Here is a 19,186-nt window from a genome sequence, read left to right on the forward strand (position 1 = left end):
GCCACTTCAGAGTACTTTCAACCCTCGATGCGGAGCTATACGCTGTCGACTACGCAGTGTCACTTATCGCCTTCGATTGCGAGCTACCTCTACCGCCCTCCATACGAATCCATACAGACTCTTACGAGGCCGTCGCAGCTTTGAGATCACATAATTCCACCCATTCTGTCGGCCATGAAATTCTTTATCAATTCAACTCCTGCACCAGCATCCGCAGCGTCTGAGTAGCCAGCCACAAATCATCTTCTTCAGGCAACCAGGCTGTTTATGAGGTCACCTAGGAAAGCACTCGTTCCCACCCTCCACTGGTGCCTAGGGTAAGGCCGTTGCAGTCCCCCTCTACTTCCTTATTGTGAAGCGCATCCACCAGTACAAGAAGTATCGACGCGCCCGTCTCAGAGAACAAACTCCAGCTGGCTACCTCGGTCGCCTATCACCTCTTCCCCGCTCAGGCGAAATCCTTAGTAAGAAATTTCTTGCAACTGCAGCATACACACCCGAAACGCATCTCAAGTGGTATACCACCACATTTGCCCCGACGATGTGATTACTTTCATACCACCACTCCATCGGACCTTGCTCACGTCGTTTGCTGGTTCCCAGCCTTTGCCCTTTGCCAGGCACCGCATATTTAAATCCGCCCACCCACAGCCCGATCCACAACAAATTAATGCACAACTATTATCTTAAATTGCAATTTACTCAATTAAAAGCGGTCCAGCACGGGTTGTTTGAGTGGGTTTTCCCCCGATTGAACTGGCGAGCCTGTCAGAACTACTCACTCTATTGTGGTTTCCAGGAACTGGCCCATTAACTGCACATTCCAAGTACTGGCCCATTCATTCAGTCGAAGGACCCTTTAGAAACTGCCAGCGTTTGTTTATTTTCCCTTACCCTCCCTCCCCGTGCCTTTCTTACATCGTGACCAGTGGTCCTCTTTGCCCAGTAAAGGTTCGCTACTACTACCACTTAAAAAAATCGCCACAAAACCAAATCAGAAACGGAAGGCTTATCTGATCCGAAAAGCAAATCACACAGTTCCGCTTTGTGCTGGCGATAATTAAAGCTCTCACAGTCCTTCCGGACCCGAGGTGAAGAGTGAAAGCATTTATCGGAGGTGTGGCAGAGCTCCTTTAGGTTTTGCTTCTTGGCTCTGCATCGTCCAAACCGAGGAAACTCTCGTGCAAGTCGCTTGCCCACCACGCTACCACTACATGACGGAGGCGACGGCGGTCGTTCCTGGGGCGCCTCTTCTAATCTAACACTACACGGAAAATCGGCCTTAAAGACCTCACCTGGGGTACCAGTATGAAGTCCTCTGTAAAAGCTGGCGGAGATTGAAACGGTGTATCTCGCCCTCAGAGGGCGAAAGGAGCAGGCTCGAGACCAATGTTGTTGGCTTTCTACAATATGTACAATGTCTTTTATTAACAAGCGCAATGAACAGCGCACCTCGAACTCTCGTCCGAGTCCCAAGTGCGCGATATCAACAATATATTACACGGTCCCGGACTGCAAAGGCACCTGTGCCTTTCACCGCGAGCTTTGTTCGTTCGACGCCATGCTGGCCTTCTTGTGTAGGCCGAGGGGCAAGTGATCCTCTTGACTGCGGCGGCATGCTCGTTTCTTGTGGGGCAGCTCGTGGACCGGTCGCTGCATCACGGGGATCTTTGCTTGAACCAATGTGTTTCTAAGGAACCTGCGATGACAGGAGAGCATTACTTTCCGAGGTTCAATCAACCCTAACCTTGGAAACGCGGGACAGTCATGCCTTTAACTGTATTTCCCGGTTACTGCAACATAATGCTAACGGATTTGATTTATTGTACGGTTTAACACGCCAACACTACACAGTCGATGAGGCGCGCCGTAGTGCAGGGCTCCAGATCAATTTTGACCACCTGGGGATTTAACATGTGCTGAAATCTTGAACACACGGGCCTTTTTGATTTTCGTCTCCATCAACATAACCGTCAACATCAACATAACCGAGACCACCAACCCGTGCTAACTCCATTGTCGCTTTATATCGGGCATCCTCGACATGCTTGACTTGAATAGTCCACGGGCATTGCTAGGAGTGGCCTCGGACCGGAAGTCTCGTAAGAATATGCATAAAAATTGAGCATTGGATCGCGTTCCGAGCACTACGCTGACGGCACGGAATTGGTAATTTAGAAGCCCACCGTGCCTTACGTTGTAGATAAGTTGCGGGTGAGAGATAAACCGCGATAATTACGCTGCAAGAACAGGAGTCTCACAGCGCGCCACAACTTGATATCCTAACTTTATGTTATTCATGACCACTATATACGCACGTACAGCACATGTCGCAAGTAAAATGGTCAGGTTGGAGGTTTCCAATTATAGAGATTGCCTACCTACACGCAGCCGGTTTATTTTCGACCATTTCTTGCCGTGTCCGAAAATCGTGCTCACGGAATTACCGTGATCACTGGATACTGTTCCCTTAGTCTCCTTATTTGAGCGTCGCTACCTCCACGCGGTTCAAAACTTTTGATGTAGCTAATGTTGTTTCATCCATCCGAGCAACCTGGCCCAGCGGAAGTGCGCCAGGCTGGCCCACTCAAACTGCAACCTTTGCATCATCTGCTGCTACGTAGTTCTGGGAAGTACCCCCATGTATGCGAATCTAAAGCATTAAAACGCACATCCGAAATTTTCTAACCCCTGGAACCACTCGACAAGTACAAACTCTAGCATTTCTTACCGGTCATTGCCACCCGCCGTGACCTCCGTGACCTCCGCCTCCGCCTCCGCCGTAGCCGCCTCCACCATGACCGCCACCGAAACCTCCGCCGCCGCCTCCGCCTCCTCCGGCGATCTTGACGACTTCAACGCTCTGAACGACGGCTCCTCCGCCACCGCCGTGTCCGCCTCCGAAACCTCCGCCGTGTCCGCCACCGCCGTAGCCGCCTCCGCCCCCGCCTCCGGAAGAGTGGGTCTTGGTTTCTTCGTGCACGGGGACTTGCTGAAGGTTGGCACCGCCACCACCGCCTCCGCCATGACCGCCGCCGAGGCCTCCGCCGAGGCCTCCGCCGTGACCGCCGCCGAGGCCGCCGCCGAGGCCTCCGCCGAAACCTCCGCCGAGTCCGCCGCCGAAACCACCGCCATGCCCGCCCCCGAAACCGCCTCCGTGGCCACCGCCGAAACCGCCTCCTAACACAAAACGGAAGCTGGGCGTTAGGGATAACTACCACAAATAGTCTGCAACGAAAATTGCGACTGCTTATTAACGTAAGCTGACACAGACCCGCCTTCCTTGGAAAGCTATAATCAAAATTACCTCAACACCTCGTCAACTCATTCCGCCCTCTTCACCACATCAGGACTAAAAAAACCACTTCACCTTTCAGTTATAGCGTTTGATTCATAACAAAAGTATGCGTTGCCGATCAAGTACTTCTAACACATTTTCCTTAATGTAACTTCTCTGCCCATTCTTCCTCCGGATGCGTCAGCGGCATTTCTTGGCTGACGGCAACCAGTTTCCATTCTTGTTTCAGTCAACATCACCGACTCGTTCTTCACGCCATGCCTAGGGTGCTGTTTAAGCAGGCTATGTAAAAACGCAACAGGATGCAGAACTGGATCAATTGATGCAAAGTAATATTGGTGCAACAGCCCGAACGAATGATACAAGGACGATGGGCAACCACACAGCGTTGTGCAGTTGTTCTCTCGCCTTCATCTTGTCAGTTCGCACTGTTTTACCATTATATGTCAAAGCAATGTCTAATCCCCCTCTTCCTTCGCCTTATTCTCATACAAAACTCTCTAGTCTTTCCCGTTTGCGGTTTAAGCCTGCAGTGCTTCTCCAGTACTTAAACTGTACCTTTGCTCATGTTTTCTTTAAATCAAATTTATTTTACTTCGACTCGAAAAAACAAAACAAAAATGTCTGGGTGTCAACTGACCCTTCATTTTATCTGAAAAACGAAGTTCAGTTCCACTCACCGCCGCCACCTCCGCTGGAGACAGCCTTGACTTCGTACACTTCGTGTCCGCCGCCACCGCCGCCACCACCGAGGCCTCCGCCGAAACCGCCTCCGACGCCCCCGCCGAAACCGCCGCCGCCGAAACCGCCGCCGCCGAAACCACCGCCCCCGCCGCCGCCGCCACCACCGCCCTGGACTTGGGCCTGGCCTTCCATGGCGACAATGTAGCCGACAGGACCGACGCGGGGCCGGATCGGCTTGCTAGGGAATTTGTTGGGGATCTGCGCAAGGGTCATTGGCCAGAGACAATCACTTTAATAAGGCTACACTCAGCAATTGATAACAAAGGGGGCTTCGTTCAGGAATACAGTAGTACCATTCACGTGAACGTGACACTGTTTTGTATTCAGAAAAGGTTTAGTACTAGGGATACATTTTTACCTACACTATGTGCGCCGAGTGTAGTAAGTGTAGCCGCGTATGAACTGGCCCCACCGTGCCCAATCTATATCCTCTGTAGCTCGTGTAGGTTGAACAGCTGTCCTATGAGGGACAACATTGTGGCAGACTCCATGAGAAAAAAGCAATAAATTGCTAGAACTTGTCGCTCAAGAAGTTACTTTAGCGGCGTCTATCTCCATTAAACCTAGTAAACTCCTATCTTGTATGTGTTACTGCTTACAGAAAAAAAGCTTTTACTTAAGATGCTTGTTGAAAGGTTCGCACAACTCCGCGCAACTTTTGAGCACTTCCACATGACAGTAATGTGATGTTCTAAAACTAAGCAGTGCGACATGCAAACATTCCCTTGCGAAGAAGCTTTAAGTTTAGATAGCGATGTGTTCATCCAAAAATTAAGCACAGTTAGCTTCTTTCAACAACTGCAGTAGTTGTTGCACTCTGTACAGAATTCTATCATCTTGTCAAGCGTAAAGTGTTAGTATTACTAGAGTCTTTTATCCATTCGAACATTTTAGGTGCAATGCAGACATTTTACATGAAACAAAACTATGCGTTAAGCTTCGTCGCACTTACACGACGTTTAAGGCAATTAGCCGCATCAACGTCGATACCTGTTCTGTGCATTAGCTCGAGTCTTGTCGGGGAACTGAATTAGCCGTTACGCGACTAGCACGGGGCCTACCAGAGAAAGGTAAATGTCTCTTTATACAGGATACACTTACTCTTACTCTTTATACACTTACTCTGCCGAATTTTAACAAAGAAGCTCTCTTATCATTGTTAAACTGATTGCCCGTAAGGGGTATTTTAAGCCATTTGAAGCACGTTGCAAAAAATTGTCACGTCATATCCTCACCTAAGTCCACATGCGCACCCTAAACAAACCGAACAAGGTGTTATTTATTGCAAAACATTTATATGCGCAGTCACCTTATCTCTGTAACGTCAGCTTAACAGAACCAGAAGAGGGTGCGTATTCAACTTTAAGAAGTTTATGCACTGGCTCCAGTTGGAATTACGCCATTTGTTTCGGCATCATGCGCTCAGGAGTCAGACGTTGCAGTGAGCGGGAACCTGCAAGATTCGATGATACATCCCGGAAACATTCTAACTGCGCAAAAAAAGTGCCTTCTGAGCAAATGCTAAATGTAGCCTAGGCCGTTGCTGTTCCGCCGCGAGATTAAAGAAATTTCAATTTTAACAAACAATCCCGGTTAAGTGTAATGGGATACAATGCTGGCATACACAACCATTTTCACGACAGTTAGCCTCCGCCCCCACTTTTCTTTCCGGCCGAACGAACACGTGCCAGCCATTTTCCTTCCCTTCCGCTGCGTCGCGGCGACCCGAGGCGGAGAGGGAGCAGAAGATTTCAAGCGGCGAAAGTACGGCACGTCCGCCGGCGGCGACCGCTCGGTGTCAACCGTGAGGTCAGCGACGCTGGAAACGGGGGCGCCGGCGTCCACACGGATGCCGTCCGCTACACGGCTCGTGTCCGACAGGAAGCCGGCACACAGCCGAGCGATTATCCTTGTCGTTACGCGGAAGTGATTACGAAGCACCTGATTTACCGCTTCATTCCCTGGTGGATGCCGCTCGCCCCCGTATCGCCCCGCTAACGAGGAAGACTCAAAACACGCCGGAGCGAACGCACACCGATCGCGTTGCACAGCGCGTCCGCGTCGGTAATCTCCTGGCTGTGTTTTCGTTTTCGCCCAAGCGCGAGTGGAGAGGCTTGGACGCCGAAAGCTGGGCTTTAATCTTGTTTTGGTTTTCTTTCTGCCTCCCCCTTTTTGTCTGGCAGAGGGCCTACCTGGGCAACGTGCTTAGTTTTGTCGGTTTATTTACGGGCCTTTTGACGGCGAGGAACTCCAGCGAGCGCAGTCGTGACTTGCCTGCCGTGTCTGTGTACACGATGGAGTAGGTAGACCGGCAAGCTTCCGATCGTATCGGTTTGACGTAGCCTCACGAGTTCTGCTGGCGAAGCGCTCTTCTTTTTTTTTTCTAATTTTGGGACAAAGAACTCTTCCTCCGAAAATTCCGTGTCACGTGGCGAGGGAAAGCTCACGTGGTTGTCAGACTGATGAGTATGAGCGTTCCCCATTAAAAAAAAAAAGCTCGCTAGGATAGCAGATGTCTTTCTTACTTTTTCTTTGGTACGTACGACCATCGATGACCGAGCTTGACATTGCTCGGCCGAAGTAAATAGCGCTAAAGACTGTTCGGAGAATTTCTGCGTCAGAAAAATAAACCTAAGTATTGCAACAAAAAATATAGCTGGTCAAGTTGGGGCATGTTTGTGAATAAAGGATAACAACTTGGTCATTAGGGAACAGTAAGAAGACGCGGCTGTCGTATCCTGTGTTTTTGTATTTCATTCTCCCGTTTATTCATGCTGTCAGCCTTATTTAACATGTGTTTGAAAGTTGTCAACGCCATAGTTCCCAATACATAGTGCGAAGTAAAACGTTTCGCAATTCCGGTTGTTGCACTTAACAATTACAATTACGTAGGGTAAAATTCTATTGATACTCTAGCCCTAAAGTATTTGTCGCGCCCTTTTCGATTTTTTATACTTTTTAGGTACACAGTGCGTTGATTATTAGTGTCCTATACATCAATAACATAAATAAATACACTTTAATAACGGCGTGGGGACCACAAAAATATGAAAACTCTCTCCATCCTACCCGCATCTATCTATTCCCCCATCCGCCGCACACCTGATACTTTGTTACTCAACTCAGTGTAAAGAGAATGGCGACGCCGTCCTAACCTCACGAGGCTATCCGCCCAAGGCTTCACATTACTACATACTTTTTTGTAGATTCAAACTTCATCTCTGAAGAAGTACCCGATATTTTTCATCGTTGTTTTTCTACCACTTCTCGTTTTCTCCTCTGTGGTCTTTTATTAATCATGTCAAGCAGCAGTTTGTCTTGAGCTGCCCGTGCTGACATCTCCATTTTTAATTAGGTTCAGTTTTCTTTTTCTATCTCTATCTCTATTACTCACACTCACGCACACGCAAGTTTATATATTGTTTTCTTGCGCTTCGGTATTTTACTTCGGCCAACCCAACTGCAAGTCACAGGCCTCGCTACCATTTTTCACCTACCCACGCGTCACACGGTAAAGGAAAATTGTCTATTTGCTTCGTTTTCGTTAAATCCTTTTCAAAAAAATACAAGGAAAAGACGCAGGCTGATCAAAATCAAGCATTTCCAATCGACGCCACACAGGAAACAAGATGTTAACGCCTCCTTCGACCTCAAATTGAGACAAACTGGAACCTACTCCCTTTAATCCGGCCAGCATATGAATTAAAACTGACAATGGCGCTTCTCTTACGACTGTTACTTATATGGTGTTCTAGGTGTTCTCATTCCTAAGATGGGGCATGAAAACGAAATGAAGCACAAAAATAGCTTAAGCCTATACTCGTTCTAGAGCTAAACTGGGACTTGTATTTCTGAAGCATTCCCGAAACGTCTCCGGAAATTGCCTGCGAGCGAACATGCACATTGCAAATGCGCTTGAAACAAAACCGGAAATTGACAGGAGATGATGCCAGCAGTCCCCAAACGGAACAACTACGGGTGCATATATTTCCTCTCCTCGCTAGCTTCATTTCACAGGCGTGTTATTCGCACTTAGCTGTTGTGCTTTAAGCAGTAGTCTGTTACGTGAAAGCCGGGTGAGTTGAAACGCGTGCGCAAAGATGGTTCAACTTTACTACGTTTTGCCCATGCATTGAGGGACTTTTCCGGCGATGCGGACGTAATACTAGCGGAGTACTTGAATGTTATGAGCAGAAGGGAGCGTTTATCACTAATATTGTCGGAAAATTCTCGGATTGAAGCCTAGAAAACCAGGGTGGGGGGGGGGGGGGGGGGGGGAACAAAGAGCAGACAGCAATGCACTAACTCTGAAAACGAGTGCGAACATTTTGGTTAACAGCCCTCAGTGTCCTTGTTTAGTTGAATTATGACAAACCTACATTGCACTGTTTTGCCGTTTTCATTTACTACCTAAACTGTTTGCGAGTAAGTGCAACGGGCTCTAAAAGCAAAGCGTAAAGCGAATAAATAGTGAGGAAGTGCGGAACGGGCAGCATGGTTTAAGCAGACAAAATTGGAACTGACAGTTACCCTAGCGGTTTTCTTTATTTCGACAAACGTATGCACCATTCCATCCACGGTTGGGCTATCTTATACCCGCAGCGCAGTCTGGTGGCTGCCTGGTTTGCTGGCTTGTGCGTTTGCCTCGCGGTGTAATCTCGAGGTTACTACTCAGTGAAGTTCTATGCTGTCTTCCATGATTCCGTGATATACTCCAAGAGTTCATTCCCTTCAGTTATTTGTGCAATTGATGAAAAAATGGTTTCTTTTAACATCCATAAAAATAACAGGTGAACAAATACACTATTTAAGGCTTTCAAAAAAATCAGTATGCGAATTCAAAACAACAGGTCCTGGCGGAACACTTGCGTAATAAATTTCAAATGACATAAGCACTTTTGACAATGAAGAAGAGTAAGGGCTAAAGAATGTTCGACCGCCCATACTATCTCCATTTAAACCGAAGATGAGCCCGAACGAAATGATATTTTAGAGACATTGAACCCTAAACTAGACCCATTGCTCATTGCTCTTAAATTCCGCACACAGTTATTCGGCAGCCATGTGCGGCTCACTGGAATTTTATACATCAGTAAGTTATATTGTGTCGCCGGCTTGATTGGAACACTGCTGTACAAAAAACGCTACTGCAAATCAGAGAGGGAGTTCGACTAGTTGTGTTAAATTAGTTTTTGCTTCTTTCCTAGCGACGAGACAGCCAAAATGATCCGCCGCTGGTCACAAGGCAGCAGATATTATTTCCGGCCAGTTTGCTCATTCAAACGTAGATGCTAAATGCAACTAGCTTCGAACACTGATATATACATCTGATGAAGATTAGGTACTCTAGGCGGTTGGAACCAGACCATACCTCTGATCTCAACTTCACCCGTCCTCTCCCGTCGACAAAGATCTAGACTCGTGGTGAGAGCTTCAGACCTAAAGCATCAGGCGCACAATTTAACGCTTTAAATTCCATATTCATGGTTTAACTTTGTAATTTATTCAAAAGATTGAAATACAAAATCTACAGTTTCTTTATCCTCACGTGGTTTCCTGCCACCCCTGAGATTCTCCTTTCGCTTCTCTAAATCAGCGCTATTACGCGTATACCGAATCTGTGTCCATTGAATACATTTCCTCCGGTTACCTTTCTTTCGCTGTAAATAGCAGGCTCATCTGCATGTGACTTCTCAATAGTCTGTTGTCCCCTTTTTTGTCTTACTAATACGCTGCTTGATGGCATTTCTTTTCCTGGAAACATGCATGCGTTGTAAGGGATCGAAAATTTCTACTGGCGGGACCGCTGCGCCATATTTCCAAAATGCCCAGTTCTACGTGCCGTCCACTTTACCTGGACATGCTGGAAGTCGATGGGCACGGAGCTGGTGTCGACATGTGCAGTGAAGCGCCGCAGCGTGGTAACCAGTCTGCCGCCCCCGCCACCACCACCACCTCCGCCGCCACCATTCTTGATGACGACGACATTGGCGGTGTCTCCTCCACCACCTCCGCCGCCTCCGCCTACCGCACCACCGCCACCTCCAGAGATCACGGTGGAGGGCACTTCGATGGCTGGACATAAGGAGACAACAGTCGGTCGCTTGACTTTGCCTAACTAAGTGTTGCTGGGGTCACATACAGAGAGGAGACAAATGAGCTTTAGCAAATCTTTCTCTCTCCTTTTTGTAAAGTAAAAAGAGAGAGAGAGACGGAGTAACTTGATTGATTGATTGATTGATTGATTGATTGATTGATTGATTGATTGATTGATTGATTGATTGATTGATTGATTGATTGATTGATTGATTGATTGATTGATTTGATATCGATTAATAGCCGAGAGATTTCTATCGTGGGTAGATTGTAATTTTTATCCTGGTGCCAGAAATGGGAGAATAAGAATACGTATAGTCTATGCTCTTTTCCGAAAATTTTTAAAGGTCGACTGAAACATGGATAGGGCTATGAGTTTTCACTCAGGTTACATCACTAAAAGTTCAGGTGCAGTGATTACCACTGCCTTAACATCGCCAGCACCAGTCGAAGACCTCTAATCCGCACCACGCCCATTTCTGCATCCAGACCACCGCCTTCGTTGGGATAGAATTTCCTCGTCAGGCAGTTCTGCTAATTTTAAGCAGCTAGTTAATTGGAGCTCCCCTTCTGAACGCGCGAAGTCCCCTTTCCTGATGTATAAAATAAATAGCTGCTCCTAATTGCATTTGTCTGCAATACAACGTCACTGGCCATGAATATCAAATTTTGAAAATAAAAACATACCCAAAGCTTTATTTTATATTTTTGATAGTTTTCCCGCTTTTATCATTTTGTCATCATTTCTACCTACTTGTGGGCACACGGTACCCTGTATTTGAGCCCAAAATAGAGATTTGTATTTCATTTCATTTGGTTTGACTTGATTTCGTTTCATTTGATTTGATTACTGCCGACCCTCACGTCTCAGGCACATTCGTTTTCGTAACTAATCCCTATCTGCTTACAGCATCTGTCTCCTTTTTGTTCTCGTCTTCCTCTCCACTATCTTCTATACTCTTTTTCACGCGCGTTCCAGGAAAATGTATGTCACGGGCAATGGCCACCGGCACGGAAAGCGCCTGGCCCTTTTCGTGCCTTTAAAGCGTGCTCTGCCGCACGCAGCAGTGCACAAGAAGAAGCCAGCTTCTGCTGGAGTTGGATTACGATAAGGAGGGGACATACAAGCTATGAATTTATACACAAAAGGCTGGCTGCTTTCAAACGCTTGAAATGCTGTATCCTAGAAAACAAAAACGATTTTTCAACCCCGGCCAAGACAATATAATGAACGGGATCGCCCCTGCGAGCCATGGTATGTGACCCCGACAATGTTCCGCGTAACAAAGTGAGCGCTCGAAAACAACATGGAACAAAAATATGAGCGATATAACAACATTTTCTAGAAAGACGTGCGTTCAAAAAAAACTGTTCATGCGTTTAGTAACCTTGCATGCCTATATGCGCTTGTGAATAACGAAAAAAAAATGCTATTACGCCATTGACTATGCCCGCGCCATTCAGTTTAAAACTAAGACTTGCTTGTAGTTGTGAGCTCCACCAAACGGCATTTTAGCTTTTTAATTTATACTGGGTTCTTCCAGGTATATGAGGAGCTATTTAAGGAAACAGTTTAGAATTAGATTTTTTTTTTGTTAATTCGCTATATGTACACCGTTGAAGAAGCGTATGGGAACCGGAATTAGAAGTAATTGAGGCCACGGTGCGGCACCGATGGTCTTGCAACAAGCCAAAAGGGGGAAAAAAAGAAGGCAGAGTTCATTAACAGAAATGCTGTACATAATATAACATCTTCAACTTGATATGGTGCGTTCGTGTACTAGGAAGTCGTACCAGTTTCCTAAGGCGCACCAGACAACCATTCACCATGTTTCATGGCAATGTTAATGTGGGACCAAAACTCCTCCTTTTTGGCAACTTCTTAAGCTGGTCAGTGGCAGAGCCCCCCAAAAACGGTTAGAAACTAGGAAAGATAAAGCGGCATGATTTCATTGAATAAAGTGCACTTTTAATGCGCATGCGTAACCCAGTTCGTCACAAATCCAGAAAACCATACTTCCACCATGGTTGCATGTTTTCCTAGATCGGCAAAAGCTGCAGTAGCTGTAAGAAACAAGTTCAAACAAACCACCCAGTCTACATTTGGCACCTCTTGGAGGGCAAGAAGTATTTTCTCTGTACCACTTACCCACCTCTTCGTTAATCTGGGCTTGGTAGAATTCGGGAAAAGCAACAGCGTGAATAATTCACGGAGAAGCTATTCATTAATCCACCACATTGCACGGAATCCCCATATTCAGTACTTGCTCCAAAACAAAAGCTGCTGGATAACCCTTCAGTGAAGTTTTGGCTACACTACTGGGGGGTTTGAATTCAGAAGACTGCAATCTTGTTTTTCTTTCTACAATACGCAGATTGTCCTCATTTTTCCCCCAAACTCCTGAAGGCTCTGATTCGCACGTGAGTTATTCTTATGTCTGAAAGTCGACCCACACGCCGTTGCGTATCTTAAGACGTCGCGGCTGGTCCACTTGCAGCGGAGTGCGAGACATTCTTTCGATGGCTGTCATGACTACAAACCTTTTCTAAGCTTCTGCATAAGAGGTGAACACAACCAAATTGTGGCTGTCGTTCCTAAATACGACCCAATCTTTCTGCCCCAGCACACGCCATACAGCGTAATTTCAGTAGCTCCAGAAAAACCGTCGACCTTGGGATTGTTCAGCGTTGTTCAGTACTTTGCGCACAGAACGTGTTTGATGATGATGGTTGGATTTCTATGGCGCAAGGCCAACTGGGGCAAAGATCGCCAAATCCATGGTTATGTATGCAGGGGGAAGATGTAAACACGAAAATCGCTCAATAAGGCCAAGAGTAAAAACAGTTGAAGACAATGGTTGTGAATGGGGTATAGAAAAAGTTTTGATTACACATAATAGGAAATGAGGTTTAAAAACTTAACATCTGACAAATACTTAAAAACGCATTTGACAGGGGCTATGACATCGTCAGCCAAAAACAACGATGGGTAGAGCGGAATGTGTTGTCTGTAGAGTTGGGTAAAGTGTTTGTGTCGTGGTGTCAAGTGCCTTGCATTGAATGAGTATAAACTCAGAACGTGTTTATACATACATTTTAAAGAGAAGACTGGCATATCAGATCTTAACGTTTGAACGTTTGACACAGTCTCGCCCGAGATTAAAAATAACTGGACAAACTGTGGCAGCTTCATTCTATGTGCGAAAAAGCAGCGTTTGTTTGATCGCTTTTGGTTCATTTTGGGCCGCATGTTTTGGGAGTTAGTTCATTGTCACGCAGTGATGACGCCGCGGCTGTGTTTCACACGACGTGCCTTATATATCGCACTGCCACGCGTGCCACCTGCACAAACACCGCACACTTTCCTTGCGCCGTTCCGCCTACTCTATCTTCCCCTCATTTGCTCAAAGGTCTCAGGCTCCTATTACCATCATTATTCTGCCCGAAACGCCTTCTTTCGCGCGATCGATTTTCTACCTTGCGTAGGTGAGGAAAATCTGAAATGTGGGATGCAATTTTGCGTATAAAGGCGTTATCTGACGCCGCATAAACTATGGGCTTATGGCCGCCAACTTAACGTGTTTCTTGTAGTCACAGCTACTCTCATCTAAATAGGAAAATGTGCAACGTTGGTGAACGTATGGCTATCTGGATTTTCAAAAGACCCTGCAACACTTTTCTCAACTTTCCTTCTAAATCTTCAATGCTTTATGAACGTACTCAACAAATACACCCTGTACTTAGAATAGGGGGTAACAAACTACTTTAGCCAACAATTGCTGCTCATGCTCATCAGATAACTTAGAAACTTGCTCAAAACATTTTTCTCTTTGTCCCGGTCTTGGCGTTCTTTGAAAACTCGAATGACGTCATTAAAGTGGTGTAGCGGCTAGTGGCCGGCTTCCTTTTAGTTGCAGCAATAAACGCATTCTGTAGCCACAAAAATGGCCACAGAAGCAAAACAAAACGGAGGGCGGATCTGCTACGACGAGCAAATCACGCAGTGCCGCTCCGTGCTTGTGATAACTTCCGCTCTCATAATGCTTCCAGACAAGAAGAAAAGGGTGGAAATGTTTATCTGAAGTGTTTCAGAGACCCTTAAAATAATACCGGTCACGCAGGCCCATTAAAACTGCGCTCTGCCACCGATCAGCCCAAGAAATTGCAAAAAAGGGGAGGACCATTTGTCCCAAATTGTCGCTGATGCATCAGCGTATTTAATTGCCATGAAACGCGGATATTGACTGCGTCATTTCAACACATCTCACCCTTTTCCCTTCCGGCACCCCACCTTTTCTTCTTTTTCGCGTATGTTTCTTTCCCAGCGCTTTGCAAACCTCCGCCACACAGACGTTTGGGGGGATGCTGACATCACGCGTACTCTTCCTTCTCCGCTGTGCTATCATTAACTCTTCTCCGCCCGAAGCTCATCTCACCAAGGCATCATACCATGTGTGACATGATTGTTATGGTTTGGGACTACTATGCTGATGCATCAAACACAACTTTAGGAACCCCCCGAGCAGGGTTTAAAAACTAGAATAAGCGTTCCCAAACCTGGTACAGAAGCGGCTCAGCTTGGGGAGTACGCGTCTATGAGCGCAAACAGTTGACGGCCGTTGGAGTCATAGGTAATGTGGCGTCAGGGAACGTCATTATACGTAAAATCGCATCCAAGATCTCATATCCACTTCATCCATACAAGGTAGAAAATCAATTTCACGATAGAAGGCATCTGCGACAGGATAATAAGGCTAATGTGAGGCTGTGACCTTTGAGCCATCGTACAAGCGGCAGGATTTTTTGAAAGAGAGCAGAGAGAATTATGCAACTTGGCGTCTCTTACAGCCTAGCAAACTGGCCTGTCTACGAGCATGGTAAGTTGCTTAGTTCGTTTGCTTATGCTTGATTCTTTCTCGCAATCCGATCAATGGTACTAGCCACAGCTGGATGTAACTTTGTCAAGCGTTCGACAAGGTACTTATCTACGTCAGGGAATTGTCTCAGGAGGGTAGTATGTTCAGCTCAGAGCTACAAACGCTTGATGCCGCATATAACCTCACAAGCTCGATATGTGTAGGGGCCGAGCAATGAAGTGCTTCAGCTGAATACATGAGCACAGTCGGGCCCAAATTTTAAATGAATGGCGGAACGCACGTCCTTCGCTAAGGAAATGTCGTTTTACCTTTTTAAATGAACCTTTGGTCAGCGACTACAAGTTTTTCTCAAGTATGAATATTTTACCCGACCAGACGAGATTTTGCCAAACCTTAGATTTTATATCATCTATACCTTGACCCGCGAGTGTGTGCGTAACCTAGTACCACTGAACGTTTTCTAAAAAACTTAGAAATATTTCTAAACCATCATGAGAGTATTTTTTATTCTTGTTCCTTGCACTGTGACTTCAGTACATTTTGTGCGTATGAGTATCGTTTATGATGTACTTGCCCACTGTGCAACAGCCCGTACCGGCTGGCAGTATCTGAAATTAATAATAATAATAATAATGTGGAGCTCCGCTGACAAATCTATTTCCCATCCCTTTTTAAGACGGTGTATGGAGTCTCAAGCGCCTCTACTCCGGTCAGTGTAGACGACGGCAGTGTGTGGAGCTAGAATTGTTAAGAGCACTTCAAAAAAGAAAAAAAAAAACTAGCCACTGTTTTTTTAATTACCCTTAACAACTTACAGTGATCTTAAACGCGTTGAGCTAGAACACCTGCAAATTATACAAAAAATGGTCGCCACACACCATCCCTTGCCCCAAACCCAACCCTTCATTTGAGCAATGGGAGGGTCGGATGAACGGCTCAAACACCGGGTCGCCAGCAACATCTGGTAGACTATGCGAGCCAGGCCGCCCTGGCCCAGGGCTTCTGTTCTAAGGAGGTCCACCACCCGGCCGTCAACCAAACAACTTTGACTGCTCTAATAAACATTTGCTCCTCCTCCTCCTGGGTCGCGTACCTGCCTGCTTTGCTGCAATTGACGTCGAGAGACAATAAGGTTTCTGCCCCCCTTGCCATGTAGTGCAGCTCCTCTCGCCCATCCCAGTCCTCGTCCTCTTCTCCACCTCTCTCTCCCTCACGCCATTCACTTCCCGTCTATCTCTCCGCGCGCATCCATTTTTCACCCCTGAGTCTATTCCAGCTTTATCGTCCTCCGTTCTCCACTCCCTTCTAATGCTCCACCAAATGCACTCCCCATCTAATACCCCTCCCCTTACCGCGCCCTTCTCTTCTTCTCTCGCTCTCCCCAATCTCCGCTCTCCTGCAGCCCCTCTCTCTTTCGCCACCCTCCCATGATGTCCTTCCCTTATCTTATCTCCCTTCCTTGTATTCCCTCACCCTCATCTGTTCTCATTCCTCCTCTCCTCTCTGCCTACGCTTATGCCTCTCTTCATCCTTTCTTTCCCCTCCAATGTCTTCGCTTCCTTCATATCCTCTTTCCCCTACAATTCCCCTCCACGCAATATTTTCAACTACTTTTTCGCAGTGCGGTGACCCAATTATCGTCGGAAAAGCAGCAATGGAAGCAGTGCGGGTTCGCAGCCTCTTGTACAGCCCCCCCCCCCCTCCCCCTCCACTCAATCTTATGTCAATAAATGTTTATTACTGGTGGTACTCCTCTTTCACCTCCACCACCTCCATCCAGTTCACCATACGCCCCTCTCCTTCCTGGACCCTTCCCCCTTCCACTACACTTTTTACCTCCTCTTTTATTCTCTCCTTCGTTGTCTGTTTCATCACTGTTCCTTCTTCCCCAGCCCCCGCCCATTCTTTTGCCTCCTCTCTTCTGCAATCCCATTATCACTGCCAGTTCTCTTTCCCGTCCCTTACCTTTTTCTGCCCTCCATCCTCTCTTATATTCGCCCACTCCAGTCGCACTCCTCGCCCTTACTTTTCCTTTTTTTCCGATTGCCTTCCATATCGTCTCATGCAATTGTCTCCACTCCCTCCTCTATTCCCTACACTTCGTCCCACTTTCTTTCACCAACTAACCCCTCTACATTCCTTTTCTGCTTACCAAGAAATTACTCACCGATTCCGTGTGGGTTAGTTACCCACTAGCGAGCAGGCTCAGCAGTGACAGTTTTGGCTGATTCCAGTGATAGACAGGCAGATGGACGGACGGACGGACGGACGAACGAACGGGAGGACCGTACTTAGCGTATTAAGGTAACCCAAGAAAGCCTTCCGTGTTTGAAACACTTCGTACACTCTATGAGCGGCCGACGCCTGGTGCCGCCGAAGTAGAGAAACCCTGACGTTCTTTTGGACTCCACCTCATTCTGCGCAGATGCCGTTTTCAGTGAACACGCCTCTGAATTTGTCGCATTCACCGTTTCTACTAAATGCAACCATTCAGTCCTACGACCTTGGGTCTGTTTGCTTCCAACCTAAATTTCCCGCTTCAATGGTGTGCCCTCTCCCATTATTTACACTCTCAAAACCGTAATATTTATTCACAGTGTCTAACGCTGCTTAGTGATACACTACAATATAAGAGATAAAGAAGCTTGCTCGGAATGCATATCCTGGCACCTTTGCCTTTGCGGGCGGTGAAAATACGCGGTCACTCACCTTGAACGCTGACCGCATGGCCGCCACCTCCGCCCCCTCCGTGGCCACCGCCGAAGCCCCCACCACCACCGAAGCCGCCGCCGCCGCCGCCTCCGAATCCTCCACCATGGCCTCCGCCTCCGAATCCTCCGCCATGGCCTCCGCCTCCGAAGCCTCCGCCTCCGAAGCCTCCACCGCCGCCACCGAGCCCTCCGCCGAGGACAAGACCCCAGCAGAGCGACAGCGTCAACGCCTGTTCAGGAAGGAACGCAGTAGAGCGGAACACTTTCACTTGGAGCATCCGGGGAGATGGGACCTCAGGAGGAAGTCCGTGCTGGATACCGCTAGCTCGTAACCCTAGCGTACGTGCATGCTTAAGAAAGGGCAGCACTGAGGAAGCATCGATGTGCAGCTCGCTTCTGCCACCCTGACGTGAACTCAGTTGTACCAACTTGTAATTAAATTTCGAGCTGTTTTGGAGAACACCCACTGTGTATTTCAGTCGGGAAGTCGAGAGAAACTCGTTTAAGTCCCCAGGCTTTAAAAAGTGTTTAATTCAAACTGTTTAGTTAAAAGTAGGACTCAAAGCTATTGCAAAAGCTGCGATGGCATATCTTATTCCGTAAGAGTTGCTTCTCTAGTGTTGCAAGCACCCTGGAGCAGTGTTTGACAGGCTATGGCTACTAGATTCGCTTTCCGAGTGGCGCAACGGTACCGTGCGGTGAAAAAAAGGTAAAAGATAAATGCATACGAGATATCTGAAGCTCCAAGGACAAAAAAATCGTACTTAGATCAGTTGCGTTGGCATTCCTCACTACTGGGGGCCTAAGTTTCGATAGAACTAAAGCAGAGAAGCAGCCTCTGCAATCTCGCTTATTCTACACTACCAGACTTCCCACGGCGACCGTGGCTTCACGGGCTCTCATCTTCAACGAGTTGCTCTCGCTTTCCAGCCCATCCACTTTTACCACCTGATCTCAACTGCGCCTACACTACCCAAAGAGCTTGCAGTGGTGGTTGTGGATGTATGCTCCACCGAGTCCTTTTTTTGACCTCTCTGATCTCTGTCGCGTGGTTACGCATCGAGAGTCTCCCTCCGACTGTCCTCCTTCTGCATCCTTCCCTGCTGCCCTTCCCACGTCCGGCGCGGACGTCACACCGGCGCTCCACGCATAGGAAGCGGCTGACTTCCTCTTACCTTCGTGAGAGCCATGTTTCTGAGATCTCTGTGCACCGTTCGGCTCGTAGGCCTCGCTTAGCACTGATGCCGTGTGTCGGGCGGCAGGCCGCTTTTTATAAGGAGTATCCTCTCTCCTCGCGTTACGCTGCTCGAGTGTCAGCGCGAGCGGAGAGGAGGACCTCACTCGCTGTGGAAGGGAGCGAAGGAAGGAACGTTCGTCCGCCGCCGCACGTAGCCGCGAAAGAAGAGAAAGAGGAGGCGGCACCGACGGTTAAGAAACGGAAGGATAAGAAGAAGAATTAG

General features: G+C 47.5%; 2 protein-coding genes across 6 annotated transcripts in view; one reads left to right on the plus strand and one right to left on the minus strand.

The window, feature by feature from the left end:
- Srrm1 (Serine-arginine repetitive matrix 1) overlaps window positions 1-19,186 on the plus strand; it is a 310,368-nt gene that overhangs the window by 10,924 nt on the left and 280,258 nt on the right. The window lies entirely within an intron of this gene.
- Window positions 1,560-18,952, minus strand: LOC144151540 (uncharacterized). The gene is made up of 6 exons (XM_077682638.1): window positions 18,902-18,952; window positions 17,725-17,956; window positions 9,897-10,117; window positions 3,979-4,240; window positions 2,732-3,180; window positions 1,560-1,699 (listed from the first exon to the last, which is right to left on the minus strand). The coding sequence occupies exons 1-5, from the start codon at window positions 18,914-18,916 to the stop codon at window positions 2,735-2,737; spliced, it is 1,176 nt and encodes a 391-aa protein (XP_077538764.1). The 5' UTR covers window positions 18,917-18,952; the 3' UTR covers window positions 1,560-1,699; window positions 2,732-2,734.

Source organism: Haemaphysalis longicornis, unplaced genomic scaffold, assembly GCF_048455015.1.
Source record: "Haemaphysalis longicornis isolate Haplotype H1 unplaced genomic scaffold, Haemaphysalis longicornis Haplotype H1 scaffold_9, whole genome shotgun sequence".
Lineage (NCBI taxonomy): Eukaryota > Metazoa > Arthropoda > Arachnida > Ixodida > Ixodidae > Haemaphysalis > Haemaphysalis longicornis.